The 21,434-nt window shown below is 39.2% G+C and overlaps 1 protein-coding gene across 1 annotated transcript in view; it reads left to right on the top strand.

The window, feature by feature from the left end:
- Nucleotides 1–21,434, top strand: part of NIBAN1 (niban apoptosis regulator 1) — a 199,994-nt gene that overhangs the window by 144,517 nt on the left and 34,043 nt on the right. Inside the window, exon 6 of the mRNA XM_044672000.1 lies at nt 11,697–11,812. Within this exon, the coding sequence (XP_044527935.1) occupies nt 11,697–11,812 (116 nt within the window). The remainder of the gene's footprint in view (nt 1–11,696; nt 11,813–21,434) is intronic.

Genomic DNA, 21,434 nt, shown 5'->3' with positions numbered 1-21,434 from the left:
CTTTTCCCTTAACTTCTGTGTATTGGCTCCTAGGTGGAAGAGTGGTAAGGGTGGGCAATGGGGGTCAAGTGACTTGCCCAGGGTCACACAGCTGGGAAGTGTCTGAGGCTGGATTTGAACCTAGGACCTCCTGTCTCTAGGCCTGACTCTCAATCCACTGAGCTACCCAGCTGCCCCTGAGCAAACATTTTTAAAATCTAAAAGCCGGAAAGATAGAGACAGCTACAGAGACATACTTCTGTAAGAAATGCACAGGGAGTCATTTACTCAACATGTGTGCTCACAAAGTACTATGTGCTCTATCATGGCTAGACTCTAAGGAAGTGATAGACACAGTCCTTAGCCTCAGAGAGCTTAAAGTCTAAAGCAAACCTTTCAAGGCATCTACTATTAAAGTTGTTGAGACTGAGAGAGAGCTTGAATTTTAAGTTTGCTTGTGGGTAAGAGAAAGGGACATAATTAATGTGTCTTAATTCCATATTTTCCATGGGATTTAGCTAAAGAACTCTAGTTGGAAGTTAATTAGCTTGCCACCCTGGTTACTTGATATCCACTTTTCTCAGAGACACCTGTACCTTCTGAAAAAAATCAGTGATCCTTGAGCAAACAACTAGGGGAGGGGAAATGAATGAAAAATAGAGATTATGATTTTATCTTTTAACAAAACAAACCTGTGCTCTTTCCTTACTTAAGGACCCATATTAAAAAAAAATAAAGAGAATACGATGAATCTGTTTTGTAACTCATTTTCCATGTTGTGGATCGAATAGGGGAAATAGGGTTTGAATTCATCCTGATGGTAAGGAATCAGTCAAGTTACTATGAATAATTGAATTTTATTAGTTTTTGCAGCTAGTGCTGAATCCTTATAATTTTCAGTCGTGGTAAGTTTAGTTACTAATACTTTCAGTCTCTGAATGTGGTTAGTCAGTCCCTCCCCTGACCACCATTGCTACTCTGTCCCTCATTTGATCATTTTTCCTTTCCTTCTTCATTCTTCTTCCATGTTTTTCTCCAACCATTTCTTCAGTTCAATCTTTTTAAAAAGACATTTTAAAAAATGACTACCTCAATAAGAATGTTATTGCATGCCTCATCATGGCCACAAATGACCCGGACAGAATTTCAGTCACCTCCCTTAATTTGTGAGGTTGAATGGAGGGGAAAAAATAAAATTATGCTTCCTGCATGGGCCTGAGGAATTTAAAACTACATTCCCTAAATCCAGTGACTGGCCACACTTGCTCTGTCCAAGTACAGTACCAGTGTTTTCTTCCATCTCTCTGTCCTCTTTGGTTGGGAATGAGAACAGCTGTTAAAAATAAGAGCTCATGAGTCAAACCTCCAATCCCAATGTAGTCATTAGAGTTTCCATTCCAGCTGGTGGAACCCCTCCCAGTGTGCTATGCTCCCCACTTTAGCCCCTTGAGGAAGTACTGTCATTTTTATACACAGGGACCTCTGATTCAGTTGTTATACTGAGAAAATAATAAGGGAGAGAAAGCAGCAATTTTGAAAATTAAGTTTATGCAAAGAGTCATCCTTGTGGTTTCAAATGCACTTTAGATCAACTTGCTATATTGATATGAAACATCAGTTGTAAGCTTCCATTTTTTTAAAAAAGAGGAAGGATGGAAGGAGAAAAGAAAGTAGGGAAGAAAGCAGGTAGAAAGAAAAGAAGTCAACAGAGGGGAAGAAAGAAAGGAAGAAAGGATGGAAGGATAAAGGGAAAAGGAAAGAAAGCAGGTAGAAAGTAAAGAAGTCAACAGAAGAGAAAGAAGGAAAGAAAGAGAAAGGAAGGAAGGATGGAAGGATAAAGGGAAGAAGGAAAGAGGGTAGAAAGAAAGGAAGGAAGTCAATGGAAGAGAAGGAAGGAAAGGAAAGGAGGAAGAGAGGAAGATAGAAAATGTATCACTTGTTTATACCACAAGAGTATGGCCAAAAGTTGTTTTAGTTGCACAGCTCTTTTCATTTCAAGACATTTTCCGGGATTTGATGATTCGGGTGGGTTTTCTTTTTGAACGATCTCTGAATTCAAAAATCAAAGTAGGAAGCTCCTAGTGATGCATTCTCCCTGTGCCAATCAGAACTTGCTATGCTACATATAGTCTTTTTTTTAACATTTATTAATATTTATTTTTTAGAAAAGTTAACATGGTTACATGATTCATGCTCTTACTTTCTTTCCCCTTCAACCCCTGACTTCCCTCCCCCCCATAGCTGATGCACATTTCCACTGGTTTTAACGTGTGTCATTGATCAAGACCTATTTCCAAATTGCTGATAGTTGCATTGTTGTGGTAGTTTCGAGTCTACATCCCCAATCATGTCCACCTCAACCCATGTGTTCAAGCAGTTATTTTTCTTCTGTTTCCACTCTTGTAGTTCTTCCTCTGAATGTGGGTAGCGTTCTTTTCCATAAGTCCCTCAGAATTGTTATGGATCATTGCATTGCTGCTGGTACAGAAGTCCATTACATTCTATTTTACCACAGTATATCAGTCTCTGTGTACAATGTTCTTCTGGCTCTGCTCCTTTCGCTCTGCATCAATTCCTGGAGGTGTTTCCAGTTCACATGGAATTCCTCCAGTTTATTATTACATATAGTCTTAAAGAGTTGCAAATGAAAAAAACGAAGTGGTTTCTTCAACATCACATGTCCAGTATATGGATTTTACATTTTTAGTGTTTTCTTCCCTTTCCTTATTAAGGATAACGCTGTAATACTTTGATGTTATAGTACAAGCCTCAGGAAATTTCACCTAGAATTCTTATTTTTACATCCCTGAACCCTAGGAAAAGGCAACATTCCGATTATAGAAGGAACCTTGAAGTCAGGGAGACCTATGTTTAAGCCCTGCCTCTGACCCATTTTGGCTGTGCATCCCTAGGCAAGTCATTTAACTTCTTAATTTTCTAGGCGACTCTCTAAGAATAAGTTAAATTGCTGAGAAGATGCTGACCTTTGTTGCTAGAGGAAGTTTTCTCAGCAGAAGTTCCCTATGACAATACATCACTGAGCCAAGTCCCTATTGCTATTATTAAGAAACTTGCCTACAGTCCTACTTTTTTTTTTTTTTTTGCATTGCACTTTTTAAAATTTAAGTCAGCCAACGAGCATTTGCTAGCCACTGATTATGTCAGACATTGTGCTGGGTTCTGGGTATATGAAACTCAAAATGAAATCATTCCTATCCTCAGTGAGCTGATATGATATTAAGGTAAGCAACATGTCCACATTTAAGGTCATAAATAAGTATGTAGCCTGGGTCTGGCACCAGGTGTGGATAGTATCCATGCAGATGGTATCAGCTGAGGGCACAGCCTTACTGCCTTTCTCTTTCTAGAATTAGCTCACTCAATCCAATCTGCTCTCACGTTAGCAGGTCTGGGTTGATTTTTTTCCAGAGTGGAGAGATTGGCCAAAGCCACAACTAGCCATCTGGGTCTTGTTCTTCAGTGGAGCCCAACTGGCCTTGTGGACCATATTGTCATGGGGTTTTGTTGGCAAAGGTACTAGAGTGGATTGCCATTTTCTTCTCCAGTGGATTAAGGCAGAGGTAAAGTGACTTGCTCAGAGTCATACAGCTAGGATGTGCTTGTGGTCAAATTTGAACTCAGGTCTTCCTAATACCAAGCATAGTGCTCTATCCACTGTCTTCTATAGCCATATGGTTACCATCCACTAATCTCTAACCCTAGTAGAGGGGTTTATCTTCCTAGTACTTGTCACTATAGCTGCTGTAGCCCCTACCATTTATATTACATTTTCTAACCCCATTTACACATCAGTTATGTGGATATTAAAATTAATATACAAAATACTAAATATTTTATTAATAATAAACTAACAAAAGAGACTAAAAGGTACTAACCAGCTCGCTCCCAGGAACAAAAGAGAAAGAGGGAGGAGTTATAGCCAACTATAAAACAATAATGTGACCATGCAAATGCAAACGTGGAGCCACAGGATAGATTAAAGGGAATTTTGGGAAAACTAAGGACTTACGGGGGATGCAGTCCAAGGTTCAAAATCTCCATTTATACAGTTACCATGACATTGACTAAGAAGGCAGCTAAGTAGTGCAATGGATAAAACAACAGACTAGAATCCAGAAGACCTGAAATAAAATCTTGCCTCAGATACTTACTAGCTTTGTGATTCTAGGCAAGTCACTTAACCTCCATTTGCCTCACAGATGGGGATAAAAATACCACCTAGGGGACGTCTAGGTAACTCAGTGGATGCCAGAGCTCAGGAAAGCTCTGACTAGAGACAGAAGGTCCTGAGTTCAAATTTGGCCTCAGACATGTCCTAGCCTGGACAAGTCACCTAATCCCAACTGCCTAGCCCTCACCACCCTTTTGCCATAGAATTGATAATTAGTATTGATTCTAAGATAGAAGTAGGGGCTTAAAAAAATTGCACCTACTTCCCCGAATTGTTGTGAAGATCAAATGAGATATGAATTATAAAGCACTTAGTATATAGTTCCTAGCACTTGGTAAGCAACATATAAATGTTAGCTCTTGTTATATGAAACATTTACTTAGTAATAAAATAAAAGCAACAGAACTGACAACATTAGTCAATAGAGGACAAAAGCAAGAATAGTTACTGTCTTTTTTAGACAGAAGATGAGAACAGGAATAATCCATAAACCTAGATCACATTTTCTGATGTATGCAAGCAAATGGTTACAAAAATCTATCAGGGACAGTGCTGGAGATACCCATGAGCCGAAGGCAAATCATAACTCTAGCCTCAAGATGTTGATGTCCTTTGTCCCTGTAGGAATAATCTCTGCCACATGCTTCTCTGCTAGCTACCAGCTCTCTGGTTCTCACTGCTTCCTTATTGGGCAAAGCCTCCTCTTCTTTCAAGGTGATGAAGCAATGATAAGCTCTTTGAACTTACAACCACTCTAAGTTGTGTGGTGAAAAACTATTATGCAATTTTATATTAAAAAATCGACATATATTTATATTACATCTGCATCTCTAGCTCTATCTTTATCAGCATTATTCTTGATCTGTTATAAGCATTTCCCTCAAGCCAGAGAATTGCAAAAATCCTCCTCTACAAATAGCAAGGGATTCAGCTTTGTCCTAGGGCAGCTAGGTGGCACAGTGGATAGAGTGCCAGGTCTAGAAGCAGGAAGACTCTTTCTGAGTTCAAATATGGGCTTAGACACTAATTAATTGAGTGACCCTGGGCAAATCCCTTAGCCCTGTTTGCCTCAGTTTCCTCATTTGTAAAAGGAGCATGAGAAGGAAATAACAAACTACTGCAATATCTTTACCAAGAAAACCCCATGAAGAATCAGACATACCTGAACAACAACAATCTCCTTTGTCCACTAGGCTCAGCTAAGTCTTTCGCACTTTCAAACCAGAGAGGGTAAAAGAGAGAGTAACTAGGAACCCCTGAGTGCAGGGGGCACTAGAGAACAATCGGCATAAACAATTCTTAGCTCTCCTAATCAACACAGTACTTGAAAAGCTCTCTTACCTTGGCAAGCCTTTCTTCAGCCAGTTATTAAAGCAGTCTCTTCTCCAATCAGAAGGCTCCCAGCAAAGCAGTTGCAAAACTTTCCTATCAGCTCAATTTCTGTCAAGTTCCATATTCTGTCTCTGATAACAGTTTTTCTCTTAATCGTCTATGTTTTCTTTCCCCAGCTTCTTTCAAGATTTCTGATCTCAAAGTATTCTTCTGCATCTATTCCTTCTTTAACTTCTTCTGAAAATATTTCCTGATATTCCAATGCCTGAGACCTGAGCTTCCTGGTTGCCAGTGTCTCAACTTAAACTTATGATGTAAAACTTGAGAAATCTACCTTTCTGCTGGTTATGAAACCAAAGATTTTAAAATAATCTCCCCCCACTCCCCAAGCAGGTATTTGGTTTCATTTATAATTTTGCATTTAAGACTACAGATCTCTAAAAATCAATCACATGTACAAAGGCTAATGGACCTGCAGCCATCATTACCTTAGTTTTTGTTCTGCCATCCAAAAGATCCTCTTACTACATTCCTCAGCAGGACAGTTCTCTATCTGGTCCTCAGAATAGGCTCTGTTTCTCAAACATTTTTATCTGAGAGACTGTATCTCTTTGTAAGTTGATTTTATCTGTTTTCTTATACAAAAGTTCTTCTCTTGCCCCTTTCAACAATACTGCCTCCAAAAAGACAGTCCCTTACATACGCAAAGGAATTGAAGGTAATTTCTGGGAGAGGTGCTGGAAACTGGTGGGGGGAGGATAAGAGAGAGCAATCACCTATAGAGTAGGTGGCACTTAAGCAAATTAGAGACTGTAAGAGGTTGAGAGGTGCAAATGGTTGGCATTCTAGCCAAGGGAAACAGGCTGTGCAAAGACAAAGATGGTAGATGTAGTGTTGCATTTGAGGAACACTAAGGCCAGTCTGACTTGACCATAGAATGCATAATGAATAGTAATAGTAATACACTTGAAAAGGTAGGTTGGAACCTCACACCTAGCAGATTGGCTAACATGACAACAAAGGAAAGTAATAAATGTTGGAGGGGATGTAGCAAAATTGGGACATTAATGCATTGCTGGTAGAGTTGTTAATTGATCCAGCCATTCTGGGTGACAATTTGGAACTATGCCCAAAGGGCACTAAAAGACTGCCAGCCCTTTGATCCAACCATACCACTACTGGATTTATACCCCAAAGAGATTATAAGAAAAAAGACTTGTACAAAAATATTTATAGCCGCACTCTTAGTGGTGGCAAAAAATTGGAAAATGAGGATATGCCCTTCAATTGGGGGATGGCTGAACAAATTGTGGTATCTGTTGGTGATGGAATACTATTGTGTTCAAAGGAATAATGAACTGGAGGAATTCCATGTGAACTGGAAAGACCTCCAGGAATTGATGCAGAGTGAAAAAAGCAGAACCAGGAGAACATTATACACAGAGACTGATACACCGTGGTACAATCAAATGTAATGGACTTCTCTACTAGCAGCAATGCAATGATCTAGGACAACTCTGAGGGACTTATGAGAAAGAACACTATCTACATCCAGAGAAAGAACTGTGGGAGTAGAAACAAAGAAAAAAAACAACTGCTTGGTCCCATGGATTGATGAAGATAAGATTGGGGATATTGACTCTAAATGATCGCCCTAGAGCAAATATCAATAATATGAAAATAGTTCTTGATCAATGACACATGTAACACCCAGTAGAATTGCACGTCAGCTAAGGGAGGGGGTGAGAAAGGGGAGGGAAAGAACATGAATCCTGTAAACATGCAAAAATATTCTAAATTAATTAATTAAATAAAAATTTCCAAATTAGGAAAAAAAAAAAAGGTAGGTTGGAGATAGGATAGTAATGGTTTAAAGTGCCAAACAGAGGAGTTTTCCGAGATAGTAGAAAGCCGCTGGACTTTGTTGAGTAAGGATATATAACACGATCAAACCTTGTTTTCAGAAAGTCACTTTGGTGGCTATGTAAAGGATATATTGGAGATGGAAGAGACTTGAGGGAAGGAGAACCTTTAGGAGGCTATTGCAATAGTTCTGACTCTGGAAGAGGGAGTGAGGTAGACAACTTTATGTTGTCTCACTTAAATCCAATTCACTCAAATGCCAAGACATCACCCTGTGATGCCACTGGTCCTCTTTGAAATTAAGGATGAACAGTATGATGGAGAAGGGAGGGAAAGGGAAAAGAACAAGCATTTTTTAAAAAAGCATCTTGTATGTACCAGGCACATATTTCATGCTGAACTATAGTTGAAAAACAAAAATAACTCATTTGATCCTGAAAATAACCCTGTGGGGTAGGTTCCATAATTTTCCATATTTACAGTTGAGGAAATTGAGGCAGATAGAGGTTAAGTGACTTGCCCAAGGTCACATAGTTAATAAAAATCTAAAGTGGGGTTCGAAATCAGATCTTCCCAACTCCAGGCCCATGTCCTTATTCATTGCACTAAATTCTGCCCATTATGAAATTTGTTGTGGAGGTAGGATCAACAGAACTTGCAAGTGATTGGAAACTGGAGTGGAGCAGAGCAGACAGCAAGGAGTATTGAGGAGTTAAAGATGACTGAGATTGCAAATCTGGGTTACTAGAAAGATGATGGTATCCTCAGAAATAAGGAAGTTTAGAAAAAAGAATGATTTAGGCAAAAGATAAATTCTCTTTTGGACATGTTGAGTTTGAGATTTTTCTGGAACAACCAGTTAGAAATGTCCAGTGGGTTATTATATAATGTTAGACTTTATTTCAGTAGAGAACTAGATGCATAGAACTTGGAGTTACCTGTGTAGAATGAAGAATGAATGAGAATTGATCGTTAAACCTACGGGAGCTAATAAAATCACCAATAAAGAGAGTATAGAGAAAAATAAGAAGAGGGCTCAAGACAGAGCTTTAGAGTATAGCCATGTGTAGAGGAATGGATGGTGATTCAGTAAAAGGAGAGAGAAAAAGAGAGATCTGATTAGCAGGAGGAAAATCAAGAGAGTAGTTTTACAAAAATGTAGAGAGGAGAAAGTTTTCAGAAGATTAGTATGTTCAACCATGTCAGATACTACAGAGAATCTGAGAAAGATAAAGACTAAGAAAAAGATGATTTGTGTAATGTTGGAGAAAGCATTTTCAGTTGAGGACAAATGTTAGAAGCCAGATTCCAAGGAATCAAGAAGCAAATGAGAAGAAAGTAGAGAAAATGATTATTTGAACCTAGGTCCTCTGATTCAATACCAGTAATTTTCCCATCATATTAAACTGATAATTTATGATTAGCTTCCATTTATTGTTTGAATTCCTGGTCTTTTTAATGTCTTTTCACTTCTTAAGTTTGCAATATCTTCCACTACATCTAGAATTTGGTCTATGTACCCATTGCCTAAAATTGACCTATCATAGCCTTAAAAGAAGCCATTTTAGAGATGAGAAAACAGGCTCAGAGAAGGTCTCACAACTGGTAAATCTCAGAGCCTGATCTCAATTACAGCTTTTTAATTTTAAATTCAGTACTCTTTTCACTATACCATGGGACCTACCTGATAGCCAGTTAAGATCACTGTACTAGGGGATAAAAGTTCTGGTGGAGCAAGATACTTCAATGGATCTATAATCTCATGATTGAAGAATTTTCTACAGATTATAATTCATCCACACCTTCCCCAAACTCTTGATTTTAAAAATATGCCAGTGCTACCTAGGTTGCACTTGGGTAGTCTTTGCTACGTGGTCAACTGACCTCCCTTGAATTATCTATGCTCTTGATGATGTCTTCTTTCATATTAATGCTATCATCTACTTATATTCACCATAATTCTTCTCCACGGCCTTTGGGGTCAGCTATAGTTGTGATTTTTCTGAGATCATCATGGTATCCCATGATTTGTAGCCATATGACATCACCAGCAGAATATTAGCATTAAAAAGATGAGCTTTTTATTGCAGGGAGCAGCTGGAGATGATTAAAAGTGCAGTATACTTTTCCAAAAGCAATCTAGCCCAATTTCCATCTTCTATTCAATTCCAGGCCCACATTTATGTCCATCTGCAATGTCTGTAAAAAGAGAGAAAGGGAGGGGATAATTTTGGAGCTTGAGACATTTCCCATCCTGCAGCAAGCAATATAAGAAGTCTGGAGCAGGGGAAAATGGCAGGAGAAAGGAAATTCCTTCAATGCGCCCCCATTTAGGTGCATATTTAGCAATTTCACCTGAGGTTGGCCCTGGTGCCAACCCTAAACCTTTTTTTCATCCTTCAGAGAGTGTGGTGTAGTGCCTAGAGAGAGGGCTAGAATCTGAATGTAGTTGACCTGGATTCAAGTCAATTATAGACTAGAGCCAGGCTGAACTAGCTCACCAGAACTGGTTTAAGTTTTTAGGATGAGCAGTTATACCTTGGAAATCAGCAGACACCACAAATTGGGATTAGACTTAAGAAATGGATAGAAAGCATGGTAATAATGCAGATTAAACTTAAAAGTGGGTCATGGATACATTTTTTGTTTTGCGATTCAGTAGTTAAACATCTATTGTTGTTCAGTCATGTCCAATTCTTCATGACCCCACGGACTTTAGCTATTTTTAAGGTTTTCTTGGCAAGGATACTCAAATGGTCTGTCATTTCCTTCTCCACTGTATCCTTTTATCTATTAGTATGCCCCCAGTTCAAGTCCCACCTCTCACATATGCTACTTGTGTGATCCTGAATAAATCATTTAACTTCCCAAGGCTCTTAAAATTTGAATTTCAGAGAAAGTGCTAACCTTCACATGGGTAGAGGATGTTTCCTTACTAAAAAGTTCCCCTATGCCAGAGAAATCACAGTTCTAGTCTCTAGCCTTATAATGAATTACCTTTTGTTAATACTACTGTAGTGGGAAGGGAGAAGGGGGTGGAAGGAGCGAAAGAACGTGGATTCCAAAATGTCAGAAAATTATTGTTGAAAACTATATGACCCATGATCTGGGAAAATTTTTTTTCATTTTTATTTTGAATATTTTCTCATAGTTCCATATTTCATGTTCTTTCCCTCTCTCCCAAACTCCCCCCCCCCATAGCTGATGTACAATTCCACTGGGTTTTATATGTATCATTGATTAAGACCTAATTCCATATTATTGATAGTTGGACTAGAGTTATCGTTTAGCATCTACATCCCCAGTAGTATCCTGGGGAAAAATTTTTTTTAATTAAAAAAAAATACCAATGTAGTAGAAAAAAAAATACTTGACTGGGAGTCAAGTTCTATCTCTCTGCCCTTGGCTAAATAAATATGTGATCATTGGCCAATTACTTCATTTTTTATGGGCTTCAGGCTCTTCGTCTGTTTCCAGCTCTGAATTCTCTAATTAAGTGGATGAGAAGCTACAGAAGGACCCACAGATTAAGATCATATATCATAGGGTCATAAATCTCAAGCTAAAAGAGACCTCAGAGACTATTTACTATAATCTAACACCTTCATTTTACAGATGAGGAAATTGAGGTCCAAGGAAATTAAATGACTTGCCCAAAGTCATACTCATAGAAAATAGCAGAGGTGGGCTTTGAACATAGGGACTCTGATTTCAGAGCACATGTATCATCTTGTCCTGGGCTCTATAACCTTGCTCCTTAGTAGTAGCTTTGAACCCTGGGCCCTTGGGATCTAGAAGCAGAAGGGCCTCAGATATCATCTCATTTATCACCTTATTTTACAGATAAGAAAACTAGGCTCAGAGAGCCAGAGAGGGAATCTATTCCCTCCTTCCTTCTGCCTCTTATAGTCTCTAATTTCCTTCAAAATTCAGCTCAAGTACCTTTCCTATTCCCAATTCCTAGTGCCCTCTTCTCTAAATCATCTTGTTCCTCCTTTGAATATTCCTGCCTATGTCTACGACTATGTCTCCCCCAATAGAACATAAGCTCCTTGAGGGCAGCGCTTGACTTTTGTCTTTGCCATATCCTTCATCCAGTACAGTGCCTGGCACACATGAGACACTTAATAAATGCTTGTAAATTGATTGGTTGAAATGGAAGAATAAAGAATTAATTAATCGAAATGGCAGACCAAAAATCTGAAACTTAGCTGTCCATTGACTTTAAAGCTTCTCGGGCCACTTCATCTAGGTTAAGCCAAATTAAAGAATCAAAGAAAAATGTAAAATGCTTTTTCTCATTAATTACTCTGTTGTTATTTCTTTATAGATTATTTGAAGCAGAAAACATTTGAAGCCCAAGCCTTTTTAGAAGCAGTGCAATTTTTCCGGCAGGAGAAGGGTCACTATGGATCATGGGAAATGATCACTGGGAATGAAGTCCAGGTAATGTTAACTCAGCCTTCCTGGAATTGTCTTCTGATAGTAAGAATAATTTAAGAAAATGTTCTCAATGGGAGGCATAGTGATTCTGGAAGAAATTTTGTTCCCCACCTAAAGTTGTTTAATCAGGGACGGCTAGGTGGTTCTATGGACAGAGAGCCAGACCTGGAGAAGGGAGGTCTTGGGTTCAAATGTGGCCCCAGATACTTTCTAGCTGTGTGACTTTGGGCAAATCACAACCCAAATTGCCTATCCCTTACTGCTCTTCTACTTTGGAACCAATACTTACAGAAAGCAAAGGTTTTAAAAAAAAGAATAATTAAGCACTAACTGGGTACAGAGTGCCTCGGACGATTAGCCAATGAAACTTCATCATCAGTGTAGAAAGAGCCTTGCATCCATATCTTTCTACACAAAGGGTAGTCCATTAAAGTGAATGAAAGTCTTAGAAAATGACCATTACATTTACAAAATGGGACCAGATTTTTGTTTTTATTTTAAAATAAAGCCTCAACAAAGTCTCCACCTATTTCACCCTGCTTGGCGATTTGCTCTGATTAGTCATTTTAACTTCTCTTTTGTTCATTTAGTCCACACCGATTAAATACCTAGAGCATATTGACCACTCTATTGGGCACTATTCCAAGTATCATATTACGTGGTTCCCCCAAAAACTGCTCAACATGATGGCTCTAGCTTTCCACAGTGTGGTCAGTTCTATGTGTAATTAAACAAAGAAGTGTTGGACAGACTTTTAAAATACATATATTTAGCTATAGGAGTCCAGGTTCCAAATATGTTATTCTTTTTCCCCCCATGTCCCTGAAGAGATGGTCTTGGGGTCTGTGAGATCTGTTATTGCGAGCCAGTACTAGGAAGATGCCAGATGGCTCTTGGCCTCTCTGTGGTCATTAAACTTCTAAAGCTCAAAACATTTTCTCAAGGAGACAGGGCTCTTCTTTATTGTTTTACCATATGACTCACACTCTTCCTTTCCATGGAGTCCACTCTTATTTATTTCCCAACCTGAGACAGAGGGCTGAACTTGGATAAATTCTTATTTTCTGGATTTGTAGTGTCTCAATGCATTCTAGTCTAGTCTCAATACATTCTCAAGTAATTCTAAGGAGAGAAAGAAACTAAGTATTTATGAGATATGAAAAAAGAAAAGCTTACCACATCATATAGTCATTAGATTCAGAGTTACAGGAGGCATTAGAGGTCATCCAATCCAACGTTTTCATTTTATAGCTGAGGAAACTGAAGCCTCTGGTGACTTGCCCAGGGTCATACAGCTAGTACATGTCTGAAGCTGGATTTGAACGGAGGTCTTCCTGACTCTAAGCTCAGCCTTTATCTACTGCACCACCTAGCTAGATTGTGTAGAATGTACTTCCCATTTGAAATTCACAACAACTCTGGCAGGTAGGGTTATCCTCATTTTACAGATGAGGAAACCGAGGCTGAGAAAAGTTAAGTCATTTGCCCAGGGTGACACAGTTAATAGGTATCAAACCCAGAATTTGAACTCTAGGCTTCCTGACTCCCAGCTCTAGCTCTTCCATAGAGAGAAGGGTATAGATAGAAGAGAGGTTGGAGGAGCAGAAGCGACAAAATTAGATAACTGTTTAGAAGTGGGGAAGGAGGAAGAAAGGGAAGAGTTAATGATGATTCCAATTTACTGACCTAAATTAGTGAAAGGAGTGTAGTATCCTCAACAGGGTTCTGGGATGCCCCTCCCCAAAGAAGAGTAGACGTCCCTGTCCCTAAGGAGGTGAGAGAAATATACCCAGGACACAACAAAGACTGAGACAGTATTATAAACACTTTTTATTGGATTAGTGGATACTGCTGTAACAAAATGTTCTATGAAATGATACGGGCAGTTAGAATACAGTTGTAAATTTGTAATAAAGACATTACCATAATTCAAATTGAATTAGGTAGAGGAAGAATTAATGTATGTTAGAGTCAAGAAGTAGGCTCAACTCCAGGGAGTCCTAGCATCAGTTTCCAGAGTGTTTACTTTTATTTAAGAGGCTCAACATCCCATTGTCATGAATTGATTATGATTTTCTGTCAGCTTCTAGGCAAGTAGGGGTGTTGCTGTAGCTTGTCTTTCCTTGGCTCTTCTCCACAGTGCCAGAGGATGTCCTGATCACTGAGCCTTTACTTTCTCATAATTTGAGTATTTTAGTGGAATCATAGACTTAAAGAATTTCAGGGGGCAGCTGGGTGGCTCGGTGGACTGAGAGCTAAGTGTAGAGATGGGAGGTCCTAGGTTCAAATTTGGCCTCAGACACGTCCTAGCTGTGTGACCCTGGGCAAGTCACTTGACCCCCATTGCCTAGCCCTTACCACTCTTCTGCCTCAGAAGCAATACCCAGTATTGATTCTAAGATGGAAGTTAAGGGTTTAAAAAAAAACAAAAGAATTTCAGAACTGGAAGGAACCAGGGAGGAAACTGGCGTTAAACGGTTCACACAGCTGGTTAATAATGGCAGTAGCAATGGATATGCCAGAACCAGGACAAGAACTAGGAACTTTAGACTTCTGATCCAGGTTCATCATGTCACACTGCTTTCTTTAGAGATAGTAGGATGGTTCTACCCAAGATATCCGACACCTGGACTTGACAGATGCAAAAATATTTTAGGTGCATTTTGTGTAGTAGGAGATAACGGGAAAGAAAATAGGGAATGGTTGTAATAATTGAAATTTGTAATTGAGAACTATCATGTTGTAAGCAATGATGAAGGGCAGCTAGGTGAGTCAGTGGATAGAGTGTATGTTGGCCTGGAGCCAGGAAGACTTATCTCTGGGTTCAAATCTGCCCTCAGGTACTTCCTAACTGTTTGACCCTAGGCAAGTCATTTTACCCTCTTTGCCTCAGATTCCTTGACTGTAAAATGAACTAGAGAAGGAAATGGCAAACCACTACAGTATATTTGCTTTAAAAAATCCCCATGGACAAGTAGAGTCCATGGGGTCAGGAAGTGTCAGACACAACCGAATGACTGAACAACAACAACTATTGATGGATGGCCTTTAGCAATAAAGCAAGACTCCCCAGAGTGGTAAAGAAAAGAACAGTTCTAGGCACTGAAGAGAAGGAAGTGACAGAATGAGAGATTAAAGAAAATACAAGCCAAAGAGGACAGGATTTATCAACTGCCTTAAGAAGATGGTACCAACAGGATTCCTTCTGGAGTACAGAGTTTTTTATTTAAAGAATTGAACTTATTTTCATATTTTCTTCATGCCTGCCAAGAACTTACTAACTAGTAATAGTCATACTAACTTAGGAGACCCTGTAATTAGAAGATTTCTAGACAATTTGCAAGATTATCTTCCTAGTAATGACTCGCCTTAGTAGCATGGCATGCCCCCACAGTTGGTTCTCTATGACGGCTGTTGTTATTTTGGTCTCATATCCAGGCTAGGCAAATAACTTGGAATAACTTGCCCATAAAGTTTGTTATTGTAAAAATATGAAGGTATTTCTGAAAACTCTGATTTATTCATTATTTATGTTATTATATATTTGTATTCAAGTAACAGTAAAATTAGTCAATGATAGTATTACCCCCTCCTAGAACCAAAGGAAGCTGACTGAGGGACAAGAGGGGGGAGTGTCAAAATATCAGCATCATACCATCATAGAAAATGTGGAATGTTAGATAGATATCCAGACAGAGGCCAAGGATGAGCAGGTTTAAATAACTATGTGAGCTTAAAAAACACCCAATTTAATCTCTTTGAGCCTCAGCTTCCTTGTCTCCAAAATGGGTATACTAATGCTTGCATTAGCTATTCAGTGGAGTCAGTGTGAGACTCAAATGAGATAACGTACACAAAGGACTTTGCAAACTTTTAAGTACTATAAAATTGTGAGCTATAGTTGTCATAGACTTAAACCTAGAAGAGAGCTCAGAGAGGGTCTAATCCAGTGATGGCAAACCTTCTAGAGACTGAGTGGCCAAACTGCAACCTCCATGCCCTCTTACCCCAAACAGGGGAGGGAGGAAGTGCTCCCATTGGGCTGTTGGGCAGAGGGGTAGGTGATGTGAGAAATGTCCTCAGGCACATGTGGAGAAGGGGAGGGGAACAGCCCCTTCCAGCATACATGCCAAGGTTTGCCTTCTAGACCAACCCATTCATTTTACAGATAAGGTAATTGAGGCATAATCTCAGAGGCATTGAAAAGCATAGGTGATTGTCTTACAAAATTTGAAATTTGGGAGGGACCTCAGCAGCCATCCTGTCCCACCCATGTACCAAAAGAATCCCTGGACTCTAACAAACTGAACAAGTGACTGTCCAATGTCCTCACTTAAGACAGACAATCTTGGTACCTTTTTTGTTCCAAGGAAAAAGGTAAGTCCTCCAGGACATGGTCTGAGCTAGGCTACCAGGCAGCTGATGAGATGGCAGGAGTGCAAAGATCCTTCCTTCCTCCTCAGTCGTTCGTTGTTCTAAACTTTTTTTATTGGGTACTTTGAGAGCACTTGGAATTGAAATGTTTGACTTGAATGTAGTAGTAGGGCACCTTGATTTTTCCTGAAGTCCACAAGTTCAATTTTCCTGTTAAACTCATCAAAACATATCATTCCAGTCTCCTCTCATGTTATTCTCCTTTTCCTAGTCTATACCAGGTGTAGTATAGACTTATAATTTAATACTTGTAATCAACTCTGTTCCCTGAAACATTCCTTTTGCTTTCCTACCTCATGGCATAAATTGTTCCCTGGGCTTGATGTATTTTCCCTCTCAGAATTCACCTGTTGAGATCTTATTCATCTTTTAAAGCCCAGCCCCAAAGCCATCTTTCTCATAAATCTTCCTCTGATCTCCCTCTTTATCAGTGGCTTCCATCTTGCTCTGATGGAGAAAAGGATCTGATGATCTAGTGGACTTTTCCATTAGCGTGGAGACACCAGTTAAGATCAATGAGCTCAGAGCCAATCATTTGCATTTTCCAAACTTAAATTTGGTTGACTCTTTCAGGGGGTGGAAGAAAGGGCAGGAAAGTAATTTTAACCAAATGTTATTCTTTAAATGAGTAGAGCAGATGGTGTTTGGAGTGACTTCTTTCCCTTTTTAAAATCTCAACCTCTCCACCCCTGTTTTTTTTTTTTCCCTAAACCAAGTCCTAGACCAGAGCTTTATACTAAAGGCTAAGCTATGGGACCAGCCTGAAAAGATCACATTCACAAATAGAATAAAACACAATTCCTGTTCTAATGATAGCAAAGGGATGGGGAGGACTTGTGGTACTGATAATCACAATGATAGAGTACATAAATTTCTGCTGCACTGCCAAAGACACACATTGCTTGGCCAGAGAGATCAATTCCTCCAAATGTTTGGGGACAGCCTTGCAACAAGGTAAAGGAATTCTGAAAGTCTGCGAAGATTTTTTTTTTTCCTCATACAAAATATGCCTCCATCTTACCTTCTTGCTAAGGGCATTTCTTTAATTTTCTGGCCCTTCTTATAATCTTGTCACCAGGAGGCTACAGGAACACGAACATCTACTTTATTATTATTTTCAATTCGAAATTCTTTCCCTCTTCCTTCCTCTACCTATTGAGAAGGCAAGAAATATACCCATCATATATATGAAATCATGTAAAATATGCATCCACATTAGCCAGTGAATATTTATTTGTGAAAGACATATACAGAGTCCCTGTGTCTATTTTCTGCTCTTTCCCCCACCTTCCCTTTGATCTATAAGAAAATAATTTAAGGGTACTAGTCCTTGTGCCTCTCCTATGCTCCAATTCAGATCTACTATTAGATGTTTCCAACTGGATATCCCCTAGAAAAAAATATCAAACTCATTCAAAATGAACTCACTATCTTCCTTCCCCTTGCCCAAAAATATTCTTATGTCACTTTTTCTGTGGAGCGAACCAATATCCTTCCAGTCACTGAAGTTTTACAGTGTTGGAGTTATCCTTCCTCACTCCCCACTCCTTATCCAATGTCAACCTCTATTTCTTCTCTTGCGTCCAACCCCTTCTCTCCACTGACATGGTTACCACCTTACGTTCAGGCCTCCTCTTGCCTGGCCTATTGAATTAGCTTCTTAATTGGCCTCTCTGCTTCCAATTTCCTTCCTGCCCAACATTTTCTTCACTCTGCTTCCAAACTGATATTCCTAAAACACAATTCAAACCATGACACTTTCCTGCCCTCTTGCTTTCAGGGGGAAAATAATGATTTCTTCTGTTTGCAATTTAAAGTTCTTCACAATCTCATTTTGAGCCCCTTTTTACAAGCTTATTTTCCATTTCTTCCCTTCCTACACTCTACTTCCAGCCTCCTTGCTATTTTACTCATGTATGCTTTTCCATTTCTGCTTGCGTGTCTTTGCCCAAGGCTGTGCTCCAGGACTAAAAAGCATTCCTTCCTCACCCTGGCCTCTTAGAACCCCAAGCTACCCTCACAGCTTCGCTCATTTACCACCTCCTACTTGAGACCTTTCCCTAGACTTAGTTTCCAGCTGCTACTACCTCTCCTCCACCAAAATAATTTTACATTTCCATTATATCTCTGTTGTATTTGGAAGTATATGCAGCGAAGTGGCACGACACATAGAGTCCTGGGCCTGGAATCAGGAAGATTCCTCTTTCCCAGTTTGGATCTGGTTTCCCACACTTTCTGCATGATCCTAGCCAAGTTGCTTCACTCTGCCTTAGTTTCCTCATCTGTAAAATGAGTTGGAGAAGGAAATGGCAAACCATTCCAGTATCTTTGCCAAGAAAATCCCAAATGGCATCACAAAAAATTGAACGCAGGTGAAAAAATGACTAAACAACAATAATTAAATGCAAGTATATGCTTTTTCTTACCCAAAACACCACACTTCCCTTGAAGGATAGTTTTAATTTTTCTCTCTTTACAAGGTTCTGGGAACATAGCAGGTGCTTAATAAATGCTTTCTTGAATTAATCAAGTAAATGAAAGTGAAAAGTATATTAAATTTCTCTTGACTGATTGAGTTAGTGTTTGTTTTTAATGAGTCTCTGAGTGGGTCTTAGACCCACTCAGAATACTGAAACCTGGGTCAGTTACTGTTATTGTCTCTTTCAGGTCTAAATTACCTTTATTTTTAGTCCCTGGGGATATGCATTTTTTCCATTGTGTAGTAGAGGAAAAGTTACTTTCCCAGTCTTTATTCCAGGGATTAACCAATCTGTGATTTGTAAATTCTTTAGGCCTTCCTCTAGAGCTACTCTGTTGGTCATGGGCAAAATAAGTCACTTGCTAGAAGGAAAAGTTACTTCCTCAAGGAGGACAGGGACTGTTCAGCTTTTTTGTTTTCTTTTGATTTTTTTTGCAGTCCTAGAGCTTAGCCCTCTGCCTAACACATAGTAAACATTTAATAAATGCTTGTTATTTGATTAATTGATTCTATTGAGGCCAGAAATTCCACTTGTAATGCTCTACCCTTTTATATTAAAGCTTTCTTTCCCATTGACATGGAAATATTTATTCCTTCATTCAATGACCATTTATGTTTTGTTTTGTTTTTTTAAATCCCCTACCATCTGTCTTAGAATCAATACTAAGTTCCAAAGCAGAAGAGCAATAATTGGGGTAAAGTGACTTGCCCAAGGTTACATAGCTAGGAAATATCTGAGGACACATTTGAACCCAGGACCTCTGGTCTCCAGGCCTGTGCACTCTCCTCACTCACTAGTTTTGGAGTCAGAAGGCCTAGTTCTGGTCCTGATGCTGCCGCAAGTGCATTAGATAAAACCTTTCTAAACCTTTATTTCCTGGAGGGGGAATTGGGTAGCTCAGTGGATTGAAAGCCAGGCTAAAACATGGGAGGTCCTGGGTTCAAATATGACCTCAGACACTGCCTAGCTGTGTAACCTTGGACAAGTCACTTAATCCCCATTGCCTAGACCTTACCACTCTTCTGCCTTGGAACCAATACTAAGTATTGATTCTAAGGTGGGAGGTAAAGGTTTTTAAAAAAGTAAGCCTTTATGTCCTCCTAAATAACAAGAGAGCTGGGCTTAATGATCTCTTGGGGCCCTTCCAGCTCTAAATGCTATGACATTTCTGTTTTGAGTAGGCTAAGTCGTTGGCTTTTTTGTGTGTGAAAACATCCATCTTCCTCTTGAGTTTCTGTCACTTGTGATATTTAAAAATCATTTGCTTTTCAAGTTGCCTCTTTCAAGATTTCTTTGACTTCAGGTCCAGGATTTTCTTACTAGATCACAGATAACCAACCTCTAGGTTATCTACTCTTTTCTTTTTGGTTCAAATTATCTTTTGAATGAGTGAAAAGGCATTTTTTAAAGTACTTTCTCTATTTCAAGCATTTTGGTAATTCTTGGGATACAAATAAGTTTACATTTTAATAAAGGAAGACAAGTCATTTAAAAGAGTGGCCAGCAAGAGGTCATTTGATTAGGGAATTCATGGAATTATGAGTAGAGTCAGAGGACAATTGATTGATATGCTCTCTTCAGGAATATAAGGTTGATTTGACTGATAGTACTGCTCTAAGAGCTAGAGGTGAAAGGGGGTTGGGTGTAGACAGGATAGTGGTGCTCAGGCAGTGGCATGGCGTAGAGCAGTGGTTCCCAAACTTTTTTGGTCTACCATCCCCTTTCCAGAAAAAAATATTACTTAGCCCCCTGGAAATTAAATTTTTTTTATTTTAATAGCAATTTTAATTTAACTTTATTTATTTATTTAATTTTATTTATTTAATTTTATTTAATTTTATTTAAATTTATTTTAATAGCAATTAATAGGAAAGATAAATGCACCTGTGGCCATCACTGCACCTCTGGATCACTGCACCACCAGGGGGCGGTGTTGCCCACTTTGGGAATCAATGGTGTAGAGCATCAGAATGGCCCAAGAACATCAGACTTATTGATAGTGGTGCCTCTGGGTTGGGCTAATTATGGGAAGCTCTCAGCAGTTTTTATTAAAGCCTTTTATTTTTATACCAATCTACAAGCATTTATTACAAACCTAGGATGTGCCATGCACCGAGGGGATGCAGCTTTTTAAAATGATACAGTCCCTTCCCTGAAGAGACTTCCATTCTAGAGGGATCATGGGATCATAGGTCTGGAGCTAGGGGAGGGACATCAAAGACCTCTCTCTTGTTTTTACAGATGAGGAAAACTGGAGCTCTACAAGGTTAAATGACTTGCCTAAAGTTACACTAGTAATAATTGTCAGAGGTGAAACTTGAACCCTTCCAGGGAAGGCAACACAAATACAACCTGCTCACATACAGTGCATGTATAGCCCTTTTATAATATAGATACAAAATCAACATAAAGAAATTTAGTGGAGAGCCATCAACTCCTGGAAATACTAGGAAGGGTTTCATGTAGTCTACAGCATCTAAGCTGATCTTTGAAGGATACAGAGGATTCTAAAACAGGCCAAAAGGGAATTCAGCTAATGGTACCAAGAGACTAAGAGTATTGTTATGTGTCAGGACAGAAAGAAGGCCAGCTTGGCTTCGCTGTAGATGGGTTGGAGCCAGATAGTAAAAGCCTTTGAATGTCGATCAGAGGCTTTTGTTTTGGATTATAGAGGCAGCAGGCAACCAACTAGAGTTTACTGAGCAAGAGGA

Source organism: Gracilinanus agilis, chromosome 4 (assembly GCF_016433145.1).
Source record: "Gracilinanus agilis isolate LMUSP501 chromosome 4, AgileGrace, whole genome shotgun sequence".
NCBI classification, from domain to species: Eukaryota; Metazoa; Chordata; class Mammalia; order Didelphimorphia; family Didelphidae; genus Gracilinanus; species Gracilinanus agilis.
This window is presented reverse-complemented; position numbering and strand designations above follow the sequence as displayed.